This window comes from Aulonocara sp. 'chitande type north' Nkhata Bay, linkage group LG9, assembly GCF_057382095.1.
Source record: "Aulonocara sp. 'chitande type north' Nkhata Bay isolate Kocher_YH1m ecotype deep benthic linkage group LG9, A_spYH_male_GT1.1, whole genome shotgun sequence".
Taxonomy (NCBI): domain Eukaryota; kingdom Metazoa; phylum Chordata; class Actinopteri; order Cichliformes; family Cichlidae; genus Aulonocara; species Aulonocara sp. 'chitande type north' Nkhata Bay.
Genome location: NC_141352.1, coordinates 7,756,993 through 7,769,282, shown reverse-complemented (window position 1 = coordinate 7,769,282; position 12,290 = coordinate 7,756,993). Strand labels below are relative to the sequence as shown.

The window sequence follows — 12,290 nt, the reverse complement described above, 5'->3', positions numbered from 1 at the left end:
CATCGTAGGCCTCGTTGCTACTGACAACAACAAATAAACCCTGTCCACTCTATTGGCTGAGCCACGTTGAACCATGTCGGTCTGTGACGTGAACTAAAGGGTTTGGGTGAACTGTCCCTTTAAAAGCACGAACACGGAGTCTGCGCTGAGGAGGAGGAGGAGCCTGTGGGCTGTGTCACTAAACGTTGGACCCCTCCTCCTCCTGTGTGGTTCCTCGCGCTCATGGCCTCCGCTCCGCGCGCTCCTCTCTACCTGGGCCTTGACTTGAGCACGCAGCAGGTAACAGCACCTCACCTGTCCCTCCTTCACCTGCGCGGAGTCTGCTGTGACATGCTGTCCACGTGCACGTAGCAGTAAAATAACGGACTTTTGTGCGCAGGCGCAGAACGTGGAGACGGCGGAAGGTTTGATTTGTTGTCTCAGCTGGACTCCGTACGAGAGTACGGAGTCCAGCTGATCGGATAGGTTTTGACCCGCGTGCACTCGCAGATTGAAACAGGTCGATGACGTCAGAAGCTGTCACAGAGCTGCTGACGTCCGGTACGTTTCCAATAATCAGTAAGAGGAAATGAAGCTGATCAGTGAATCTGAGCTCATAAAGCCTAAGATGCTATTTCAGGTGTTTAAGCTGCCGTCAGTGACGTGGCCGATAACCTGTCAGCGTCTCTGTGAACAGGATGACGTCATTTTCCTTCATTTATCCCTGAAAAGTCTGAGTGACAGTAAAAATGTCAGTTTTCACACGGATGTGTCCGAGACAGCAGCAGGAAGTACAACAATTATCAGATCCTAGTTGTATAAAGACAGCGAGCACCTCCAGCTGCACCATCCTCTTCTTCACTTCATTCATCGCTTATATAAATCATTCTTTTTCTTTACAACCACTAAAACTTTCATCAGCTCAACTTCATGAAACAATGAAACAGGAACAGTCCCTTCAAAGTAAAAGTCCTGCGGAGCTTCAACGGTTCAGATGAAGGTTCGTCCGTGGTTTCCTGAAACAGTCTGAAACATTTCCTCCTAACATGTGACTTCAGCGCCCCCTCCACTGCACTTTAAACCCAGGTTTCCTGTCCAATCAGCAGCTCTGTCTTTACTCTGCTCCTCTTCATGTCTTCCTGAAGCTGAAGGCGGTGGTCATCGATGGAGAGCTGCGTGTGGTTCATCAGAGCGGCGTGCAGTTTGACGCCGAGCTGCCCGAATTCAGGTATAGATCATATAAACCTGACAGCATCAGCTGGAAGGCTTCATGAGTCACACTCACACCTGTCAGGGTGACTGGCAGGCTTTTATTGTGAAAGGATTCCAGCCACTGTCTTATTTTGAAAGTCTGACAGTTCAGGTGTGTTTGTTGCTCTCAGGACTCAGGGAGGAGTTCATATCCACACTGACAGACTCACTGTCACCTCACCTGTGCTCATGTGGGTCAAGGTGAGACACACACACAGTAACACACACACACAGTAACACACACACACAGTAACACACACAGCTGTTAAACTATTAACTCACGCTGAGGTTCATCAGCTGACTGCTGACCTGTGTTTGTGTCTCTGTGATTGGCTATTCCCCACCTCCAGGCTCTGGACCTGCTATTGGACAAGATGAAGAGGGCGGGGCTTGACTTCTCCCGTGTCAGAGCGCTGTCAGGCAGCGGTCAGGTGATGGTTAAAGTTAGACTTTGGCATAAATGTCCAATAATTTGTGAAGCATGAACAGGTCGGGTGCTGCAGTATGAGCAGAAATATGTGGACACCTGGACAGGTGTGACTCTGTGCTTATTACCGTGCTGCCTCCACTCGTGCTGAGGGAAACAGGAAGTTCAGACAGTTTGTGCTGTCAGCTGATCCACAGTACAAAGTTCTCCTGGTGCAGTATGAACTTACTCAAATGTTGATGTTCTCAGGTGCAAATTTAAAGTGAACAGCTTGTTTAACACAGGAGAACCAGGAGTGTCCGCATACTTTTGATCACAGCGCAGATGTCATATTAAACCTTCTGTTTTTATGAACTCAGTCTTGCTTCTGTTTTTAGCAGCAAACACTAAAAACAAATTTCCACTAAAATCTGGAGAAGAATGAGTGGAGTGTGGTGGGAAGTTTCCTGAGACAGAGTCAGTTTCCTCACGAAGTGCTTCAGTGTACATGACAGCATCGTGTCACACTAACTGCACGACTTCCCATCAGCACATGTGACTCGGAGTAAATCCTGAAGCACTTTTGTGCTCGCTAAACATTTACCTGCTGAAATCAAAGCTGCTGAGTGATGTGCAGCTCAGAGGGAGCTGCTCACTGGGTGTCCACATACTTCTGATCATATAGCACACTGCCATCACCTGGCAGGAGGCAGCGAACCAGTCTGTAAAATTTGAAGAAAAGTGAATGGAGTCTGGTTGACTTGTGTTGTCTCTCAGCAACATGGCAGCGTGTTCTGGAGGAGAGGAGCGTCTGAGACTCTGAAACATCTGGACCCGGACCAGGACCTGCACCAGCTGCTGCAGGTGTGTGTGTGTGTGTGTGTGTGTGTGTGTGTGTGTGTGTGTGTGTGTGTGTGTGTGTGTGTGGTTAAATGCAGACTCAGGTGTGCTGCTGCGTCCTCAGGACAGCTTCTCGGTGTCGGACAGTCCGGTGTGGATGGACTCGAGCAGCACTCAGCAGTGTGAGGACCTGCAGGCGGCAGCAGGAGGCGCTCTGAGGCTGGCGGAGATCACCGGATCCAGAGCCTACGAGGTCCAGCTGTGCCACATCTGTGTGTGTGTGTGTGTGTGTTAAAGAGCTTTAAAGGACGCGTCCGTGTGTTTGCAGCGTTTCACAGGAAACCAGATCGCCAAGCTGCGTCAGACCCGAGCGGAGGAGTTCCAGGACACCGAGGTGAGAGCGTCACTGCACCTGCACAGTCCCACCTCCAGCTGTTTCCTCACACCTGATGAACGTGTGTGTTTTTGGTTTCAGAGGATCTCATTGGTCAGCAGCTTTGCCGCCTCTCTCTTCCTCGGTGGTTACGCTGCCATCGACTACAGCGACGGTACGGTTTGTGTGGCTCGTCGCTCTCTGAGGGTCTCTCACCCATCAGCTAATCAATGAACCCACTGATCGATTGTTCAGGCTCAGGGATGAATCTGCTGGACATCAGGACCAGAAACTGGTCTGAGATCTGCCTGCAGGCCACCGCTCCTCACCTGGACCAGCTGCTGGGAGCTCCACTGCCCTCCACATCTGTGCTGGTAAGCAGGGGAGCCTCCAGAATATTTTCATGGGGTGGCCACACAGAGGCCACTAAAAGTATTCAGGTGTCACAGCAAAAACAGAATTTACAGTTTTATTATAAATATGATAAAATAGGTTATTTGAGAAATATGTCAAAAAAAGAGAAACAGAGAAGATTTATATGTGTAGTTAATTTCCAGCTATATCACTGAATATGGATACACATGAAAACCACAGAGCCAAGTCCACCATCTTTATATTTTACATGCTGTAGTGGCACTTTGGGAGCATTTCAAGTAATAATATGTCTGCATTAAGTTCATAGTAATTACATAAATTCCAAAAAGTGCAATAAACTACAAACAAATTGAAAATCATTTTTGGTTTTTTAAACATATATTTCTAGTTGCAGAAATTTCAGAGGTTTATCCCTCAAAACTGTAAATACAAGAAAGTTGCACAAAAGTTTCCAGCCACAGGAAATTTATTTTGAGTGTCTTCAAAGTTTTATTTTTGAAATACACCAACTTTTATAAACTGCAGGAAAAATGAAAATAAATATTATAATGCAAATTTCTGAAGAAACCAGCATGTGCATTTTGAGTTCTGCATCCCAGAAACTGTTCAGAAAGGCAGGAACTCAAACATTAATTTAAAAACACCAGCATGTCTTTGTAAACGCCCTAAAGGAAAAAAATACATTTTACGCGAAAACGACATCAGTTCCGGTTTCGGGCAGGTAACGTAGGAAGTGTTACGAACAGCTGATCGGATCGGCAAAGCCTGTTTCTGGAATATTATGTTTTTGTTGCTGCAAGTGCTTTTTACGCAACTTTTTGCAAAGCTATAAGTGGAAGGAAACCATGACCGAGGACAAGCTGAATGCAGAAGATGTAAGTACAACTCCTCCATATTGTTTATTTGATTTTATTTTCACTTGCTAAATAGGGGAGAAAGAAAGAGGGAAAGAAAAACAGCGGGGGAGAGGGACGGTGATAAAGGGCAAAAAACAAAAACCAACAAAATAAGCAGACAAAAAATCCATCTATCAATCACCTGGATCAAAGGGATAACAAGTTAATGTTTCCACTGATTGTGAGCTTTTTTGTGCTCATGATGGTCCGTGACATTCTGGTCTGCCTGTCTGCAGGGCCCCGTCTCCTCCTACTTTGTGCATCGGTACGGTTTCTCTGAGAGCTGCAGTGTGGTGGCGTTCACTGGAGACAACCCAGGTACATGTGAGGTTATTGATGGTTAATCATTAGATTTGTTCCCCAACATCATGAAGTGTGACTGTTTAAACACAAACATCAGGCCTGTTTGAAAGAATCCTGCAAAGCTTGATCTCAGTGAGGTCATATGAGATGAACTTTATTTATCCTGAATGAGACAACAAACACAAGCTTCAACAAAACAGCTGAAATATGTTATAGAATAAATATGAAGTTAAACTAACAACCAGCATTTAATGAGATCATGGAAACATGTTACTTGTGCTGATGTGAACCTGTAGTCACACAGGTCCACATCAGCACTGCATGACAACCACAATAATGTGAAAATTAACTAAACATGTGGGTTATGATTCACCATGAAATTAAAGAGAAATCTAAAGCATGTAAAACAAATAAGCATAAATAAAAGTTCTACTAATATGAGAAATTAAATTAATAACAAAATAGAATAAAATAACATCATTAAACACAAAATTAATAAAGTGATATAAAAATAATGAATTGAAAACAATAAATAAATAAAAATAAAAAATGCTAAAACAGACGTGATTCAAATAAACTGAACGTGAAAAACGTTTGAATCAAACCTGTTTCTGTTTCAGCGTCGCTGGCAGGAATGAGGCTGCAGCCCGGAGACGTCGCCGTGAGTCTGACTCTGGCACACTTCCTGTCATCACGTCGGGTTACTGTGGCTGTTAATGTGTGTGTGTGTGTGTGTGTGTGTGTGTGTGTGTGTGTGTGTGTGTGTGTGTGTCCAGGTGAGTCTGGGGACCAGTGACACGGTGTTCCTGTGGCTGCAGCAGCCTCGTCCGGCTCTGGAGGGTCACGTCTTCTGTAACCCGGTGGAACAGCAGGAGTACATGGCTCTGCTGTGGTACACACACACACACACACACACACACAGACAAACAGGTGAGCTGTCAGGTGAGGGTTCAATGATGTCAAGAAAGTCAGAGGGAACCAGACTCCTCGATGCGTCCGCCATGTTGGTTAGGAAAGGGGGTGGAGCCAGAGACAGGCTGCAGTGTTTCAGGTGTTTTGTCATCAGCAGCTTCAAGAACGGGTCTCTGACGAGGGAGCGCGTCAGGAACGAGTGTGCTGGAGCATCATGGGAACTTTTCTCAGCAGCTTTGAGGGACACGCCGCTCGGAAACCATGGAAACATCGGTGAGGTTCATTTCACCTCATCATTTCCTGTCCTTGCTTCAGTTCCTTTCTTTTTCCTTACCTTCCTTCCTTCTTTGCCTCCTCTGTCTGATTCCTTGTGATGTGTGTTTTCAGGCTTTTATTTTGAAACTATGGAGATCACGCCTCCTGTGATTGGTGTTCATCGCTTTGACTCTGCTGACTGTGAGGTCTGTGCACCAACATTTATTATGTTTCCATCTATTAACACCCAGACTGTGACACACCTGTCCCACCTGTTTCACGTATCCCACCTGCAGGTGTCCTCGCTGAGTCCTCAGGTGGAGGTTCGGGCTGTGGTGGAGGGTCAGTTCCTGTCCAGGCGGCTTCATGCTGAGAGACTGGGATACTCCATCAGTAAGACCTCCTCAGACCTCACACGCTTCCATTTGTTGTTTGAATTTACTGTGTGAGGAAACTCGTGGATCACGCTCAGCTCTGATTACACGTTTTAAACCTGAGCCCTCGTTTCATACAGAAGTCTTTACACTGGTTCTGATTCTGAGCCAGAGCGCTGTAACTGTGACTGAGGTGACGGTAAAGCCGTCGTCCTCCTTAGATAAACCTTGAATGTCCTTTAAGTCTCAGCTGGGAGGACATTTTGTGTTTTCAGTTCCAGGAACCAGAGTTCTGGCGACGGGAGGAGCGTCATCGAATAAAGAGATCCTGCAGGTCTGTCTGAGGCTTTATTAGCACCCACATGCATAGACTGTATGTAAAAGATGGACATAGCCATAATGATGTCATCATTTTTGTGAGTTTCAGAGGGAGAAGAGTCACTTCCTGTGGTCTTCTCCATAGGTGCTGTCTGACGTGTTCAACGCTCCGGTCTACACCATCGACCTGTCCGACTCCACTTGTTTGGGTTCAGCCTACAGAGCTCTGCACGGTCAGTGTGTTCACAGCTTTTATTTTGAAAAACCCGCACTAGACTGCCTCATCTCTGAGCTCTGAGAGAGTTTCAGTTTGAAGAGAGAAGAGAAGGAGAGGACATAAAAGGAAAGGAAAGAAGGAGAGGAAGCAGACTGTTAGCAGACTGAATGTGGTCTAGTTGGCAGTTACTTGCAGTCTGTTAATAACTGACGTGAGATAACTTTATGTGATTGGATAAAGCAGATGTTGACAAAGCGAATCAGAAAATGTTAATTCACAATACTATGGTATCATGAGATGTCTGTGGAGTCTCAGCTCAGCTGCATATATGCAGACTGTATACTTGGTCTCAGCCCGATGACCTGCAGTACTCTGGTGGTAGACACTTTGCTCATTGGTCTGTGGAAATGGAAACAGGGTTCTATATTTTTTGATTTCCTTTCACATGAATAAAAATATTTGGACCAAGTTCTTAAACTCAGGCAATTTCTTTACTTTGTCAGACCGCTCTGATGAAACATTACACTCAGGTCCATGAAAAAGGGAGAAACTATGTCTACAAACAGAAAAACATGACTGATTCACAGCCTGCAGTGAGACCATCTGACATCAGAACAGGAAAAAGGCAGATCAGTGAATTCTGCTTCAGGTGTTTGTGAAATATGGCTGTAAGAAGCTTCTGATTGGTCGATGTTTGGTTTCAGGCCTGGTGGCAGAATCCGGAGCGTCCTTCATTGATGTGGTGAAGAAAGCACCAGAACCAAGACTGGTCGCCACCCCGCATCTGAAGGCGAAGGAGGTGAGGCGGCCACTGTATGATGATGCGCTGCTGGCCTCTGAAGCTGAACCGTGCAGCAGGTCTCTGAGGCAGCAGGAGCTTCATGAAACGTGCCCTCATAACCACAGAAACACGTTCTGCTCTCCAGCAGAGACCAACACCAGTGTTTCTGGGGAGACATTAAGGTGACGGACCAGCTGCACATGTTACACACTAACAGTGAACAGCTAATCGTAAACACATACCTGCTGGATTTTATGTGTCATGTGATTCAAACACACGTTACCTGATGAATCCTCCGCTTCTTTTAAACATGTCTCAGTCCTTCACATGTTTTACTTCCTGTCACTGCTGCAGCTGGTCCGTCACCTTAATGAAACCCCCGTGTTGGTCTCTGTGAGCTTCTGCAGCATTTTTCTGTTTGCTGCTATTTTCTTCAGCTGCAGTGTGTTTGAGCTCTCAGTGCCGCTGTATGAATCAGGTCTAAAGCAACCTGCAGGACGCTGGAGCAGATGAGTCCAAAGAACACACTGAACAAACTCAAAGTCTTACCAAGGACATTCGTCTTATTTCTAATCAAAATAATCTCATCACACTAAAAATAAGACACAATCAGGCACTGAGTAGCTGATTGGCAGACTTTTTCACTTATTCCAAGCAAAGAAATTTGTATTAAGTGAAAAAAATCTGCCAGTGGAACAAGTGAAAATGATGTAGTTTCAAGATGCCCTTTCTAAAAACATGTTTTCTAAATCTTACTGAAATGTTACTCAGTAGCTGATTGTGTCTCATTTTAAATGTGATGAGATTATTTTGACTAGAAATAAGACAAATACACTTGGTTCAAGATCACAAGGTTGGTACAAGATTTTGAGTTTTTGCAGTGCAGGCTCTTGTCCCGTTCAGAGTTCCTCCACTTTCCTGTAAGTCAGTTTCCATCAAACAAACCTGTGAACACTCATTAAACTCACTCGCTGCTCACTCACTGACACACACGGACTCATCACACCTGACACAGCCTCCCACAAGTGTTTCCAAGATGGCCTCTAAGCGCTGAGATTAAGGTGCAGACATGCAGCGTGTTTGAAAAGTGTCTGTGATGTCTCAGATATAGCCCCGCCCTCTCTGTCAGGTCAGGAAGCAGAGGTGAGCTCAGGATTTCTTCCTCTGTTTTGTTTCAGATGTACGACGAGCTGCTGAAGCGCTACGTGCAATTGGAGGAGAGAGTTGTGCAGAAGAGCCACAGCTGAGCCTCAAACCGCCATCAGTGAAATCCCGCGACCGCCATTTTCTACTGAAGCCAGCTTTGAGTTTGACTTTTACACCAGTTTACCTGAAAAAAGATCAGAGTCATCACAGGAACCCTCAGCCACCTGAAGATGGGCTGCTCGCTTCGACTTCAGCCTGATTGGATCAACGACATCATCATCATGTCAAAGCCTGATTGGAGGATAGCATTAACACAGCATCGTGTGATTTATATGGGCGAGCAGATTTGCTCAGTCCACCAGTAGTGAAACAGAAAAGAAGCTAAAATGATGAAACAGCCTGCGAGCCGTGACTGTGTCGCATTTAAAGCTCCAAAAATCTGAGATGAGAGCGATCGGCTGAAGAACGTCCACGTTAGTGCCAGCTGGGTCCTGCAGAGCAAAGTTTAACATCCCAAAGTTTTTCAGAGTCTTCTTTTCACTCGTGACAGGCCTGACATGTCTGTGACGTTTCTGACTGAAGCCCCTCCCACTGCTTCATCACCTGGATCCAGGTAGCGTTCGTTATTCACGTGTAATTTTTAGTGTACAGTCTGAAATAAAGTGAACGAGTTCGTGAACGTGTGTTTGGTTTCTCTTGCTGGAAAAAAGAAAAAAGAAAAATTTGATCAAAAATATTAAAAATGTACATAATAAAATACAAATCAATTCAAAATAAAGTAAACAATTTATGAAATTATATTATAGACTAAATAAAATTTAAAAGAGTACGTGATACAAAAGAAAATTATGATTAGAAGTAAAAACTATTTAGTGAAATTAAGAAAAAATCAAAGATCTATTTTTAAGCGTTTATTGTAATTATAAATAATAATAATAATAACAGAGCTGAAGGTCTGCTGACAGATTCAAATGATGCTGTTGAACCTTCATGTACGACCGAGCCGCTAACATGAAGAACTCTTTATAACCAGCGAGACGTCACAGGTGATGATGATGATGATGAGAGCTCCTCTGTGAAGCTCAGGGAAGGATGGACCATCAAACTTTTGCTCTTTAAAAACTCAGTTCATGTATTAATCGGTTCAGGTATCGATCGATCGCGTATTGATCCCTTTGAGGCTCCACGTGGACGACCTGCTGCTGAACCCGGTCCTCCTCAGAAGCTCGAGTACATCCCCAGCCTCTTGGCGGCCTCAGAGATCCTCGGCATCTTCCTGCTGGGGAACGGGTAGTAGACCTGGGAGTGTGAGGATGCCCCCCCCACGCTCTGCTGCCTGGTAAACCTGAGCGTCCTGGAGCTCCTCCCCTCCGGGACGCTGTTACTGGTCTCCTTCTGTGTAGACCGGTTCTCCTGCTGGTCCTGTTGCAGGCTGTTGGTGATAGGGGTGGAGCTTTCCGTCAAGCCCAGAGAGTAGTCCGGAAACGCCAGGTCCCCCCTGGAGCCCCTGAAGGATGGAGGGTCTGGATCTTCCTCTTCTCGTGTGGCGCTTAAGGAGCACCAGGGAGGCGTTTCTGAGGAGCTGCTCGGAGGAGCCGAGAGTCTCCTGTATCTGGACTCGTGCTGCGAGCCGCCGACCTCCGAGGAGGATGAGCCGGAGCGTCTGCAGAGGAAAACAACAGCATCAGAGAGAGCAAACTGTGAGGACAGCTGTGAGGAGGCGTGATAACACTGAACCTCCTTCCATGTGCAGGCGGGTTCCTCCCAGCAGGGATGAAGACCTCTCAGGCGGACATGATGAAGACCTCCTGCTGTGCTGGAGCTCTGACAGAGAGGAACTCACCTGCTGGATGTCTCTGGGCAGGAGCGCCGGTGCAGGTCCAGGTGGACGTGCCAGGGGTCGGGGTCAAAGATCACGGGTGGTGGCCATGGTAACGTCAGACCCTGAGGGGCGGGGACGATGGCGACGGCCTCGGACAGCTCCTCCGAGACTAAAGACGGAAATCAGAACGTGAGGAATCCTGACCTGCCCACAGCCAACACGAGCGTCCAATCATCAGAGAGAGACCAGGACCCAAAGGATCAGCTGACAGGAAGTAATAATCTGAAAGAGGATGAATGGTTTCTAATCTGTGACGCTCAGATGTGAATATTTGTCTGTGAAACATGTTTGACTCTGAACACTCAGTTATTAAAGATTCTTCCTTTCAAATTATTGATCACTGATCAGTGTTTCTGTTTGTGCTGCTTTAATAAGAAACACCTGAACTCATGAAAGGCGGCGCACAGCAGATTTCAGCTCTCAGGTGATTTCATCCAGGTGAGCAGCAGGTAAAGTTCAGAGACACAGCGCCCTCTGCAGTCTGACTGCAGTAAAGCAAAGGCTCAACCGGCTCCAAACTGCAGCTCCTGCACTCGACTTGTGGCCCCACTGACTCACCTGAGACTCACCTGAGACTCACCTGTTAGAAACAGAAACTGAATATGATGAAAATAAAAACACAGCCATCAGATCCTGTGAGTTCACTTTAGAAAGAAGAAAAACCTCCAACAGTCACATCAGCCAGAGCAACAGCAGGAAGTTTCACCTTCAAAATAAAAGCTCATATTTTACTACAGCAGAAGAAGCAAGTTTGTGTTTCTCACATCAGGAAAATGGTGTTAACAGAGTACTTTTACTTTATAGTACTTTTACTTTGTAGTACTGCTACTTTTACTGAAATAAGTGATTAAAACACGTTCACAAAGGATCCAGCACAGTCTCTGCGTGGCTGACATGCTTTTATTGTGAAGGAATAAGTCTCATTTCTATCAGGTAACCTGACAGATGGATTTTTACTAAGTTTAAAGATTTTGTCCAAAGTCAAACAGGAAGTGGATCAGATGGCGTTTCCTCTCACCTGTCCTGAACAGCAGCACCTGAGTGTGCCTCCTCCTCTCTCTGGAGCTCCGATACTCTTCTCTGAGCACAGACACGTCCATCTTCCTCCTCCTCTTCCTTCTTCCTGATCCCTGCAGCAGGAGAGGACACACAGTGACCTTTGACCCAGGCACACCCAGCCTGAAACCTGAAACCTCACTTCTTTTATTTACATTTGACCTGATAAAAGTCTCTTGATGTGAAAAGCAGAATCTGACCTGATTACCAGATCAGATTTAATAATAGAAACATGAATAGAAATCATTTTCTATATAATCTGATAGATAAAGCTGTCATATAAGATAAGATAAGATAGAACTTTATTAATCCCTCGGGTGGGTTCCTCTGGGAAATTCGAATATGGTGTCATTCAGTGTAAATGAAGCTGTTATGAATCATAGTGGGAATGAATGAATGTGTGATGTGTTCAGGGTCCCTGTTATAAATTAATATAAATGAGTAATGGAGAATAAATCAGCTGCTGCTGTCATGACTTTGAGTTTTATCGTCCAGCAGCTCCTCGCTGGGACTCACGCAGCAGCCGGAGCAGCAGGACATCCTGTTGGCAGCAGCAGCACACCTGCTCAGGTGTTTTATTCCCCGTCAGTGCAGCCGCTTACATCATGATGCGTTTAAAGGCCGTCTGGAAACTCCGACACATCCAAACCTGCTGCTGGAATCCTTCAAATGAGGTTAAAGCTGCAGAGAAGTCGAGTGAGAAGAGAAAGACGTGTTAGTGCTGTGATACTGTCACACACACACACACACACACACACACACACACACACACACACGCAATCGTATCAGCCTGTTTGATCTTTTGAAGTGAGGCAGGATGACATCACAGACTGTGAGGCTGTGGGTCACATGATCACCAAAGTCACATGTTTGAAAGCTCTAAGTGAACATTGTTTGGTTTGGTTGTCCTCCAGAGGAGGCAGCTG

General features: G+C 45.8%; 2 protein-coding genes across 6 annotated transcripts; one reads left to right on the top strand and one right to left on the bottom strand.

Moving 5' to 3' along the window:
* Positions 1-126: 126 nt before the first annotated feature.
* xylb (xylulokinase homolog (H. influenzae)) lies at positions 127-9,105 on the top strand. 5 transcript variants are annotated; one of them, XM_086305528.1, is made up of 19 exons: positions 128-279; positions 1,125-1,207; positions 1,362-1,431; positions 1,581-1,661; positions 2,414-2,500; positions 2,601-2,729; positions 2,805-2,870; positions 2,952-3,024; positions 3,105-3,223; positions 4,357-4,438; positions 5,044-5,084; positions 5,200-5,315; positions 5,493-5,608; positions 5,723-5,796; positions 5,887-5,983; positions 6,240-6,298; positions 6,428-6,515; positions 7,204-7,298; positions 8,459-9,105. In XM_086305528.1, the coding sequence occupies exons 1-19, from the start codon at positions 223-225 to the stop codon at positions 8,525-8,527; spliced, it is 1,602 nt and encodes a 533-aa protein (XP_086161654.1). In that variant the 5' UTR covers positions 128-222; the 3' UTR covers positions 8,528-9,105. The 5 variants fall into 5 exon arrangements, with proteins under 5 accessions (XP_086161653.1, XP_086161655.1, XP_086161654.1 ...); XM_086305527.1 differs by having other exon boundaries at positions 127-279; positions 5,723-5,983; XM_086305525.1 differs by having other exon boundaries at positions 5,200-5,608.
* A 156-nt stretch (positions 9,106-9,261) lies between these two features.
* On the bottom strand, positions 9,262-12,033 carry LOC147321534 (uncharacterized). Its single transcript, XM_086305557.1, has 4 exons — positions 11,881-12,033; positions 11,327-11,438; positions 10,270-10,417; positions 9,262-10,089 (listed from the first exon to the last, which is right to left on the bottom strand). The coding sequence occupies exons 1-4, from the start codon at positions 11,902-11,904 to the stop codon at positions 9,645-9,647; spliced, it is 729 nt and encodes a 242-aa protein (XP_086161683.1). The 5' UTR covers positions 11,905-12,033; the 3' UTR covers positions 9,262-9,644.
* Between the last annotated feature and the right edge of the window lie 257 nt (positions 12,034-12,290).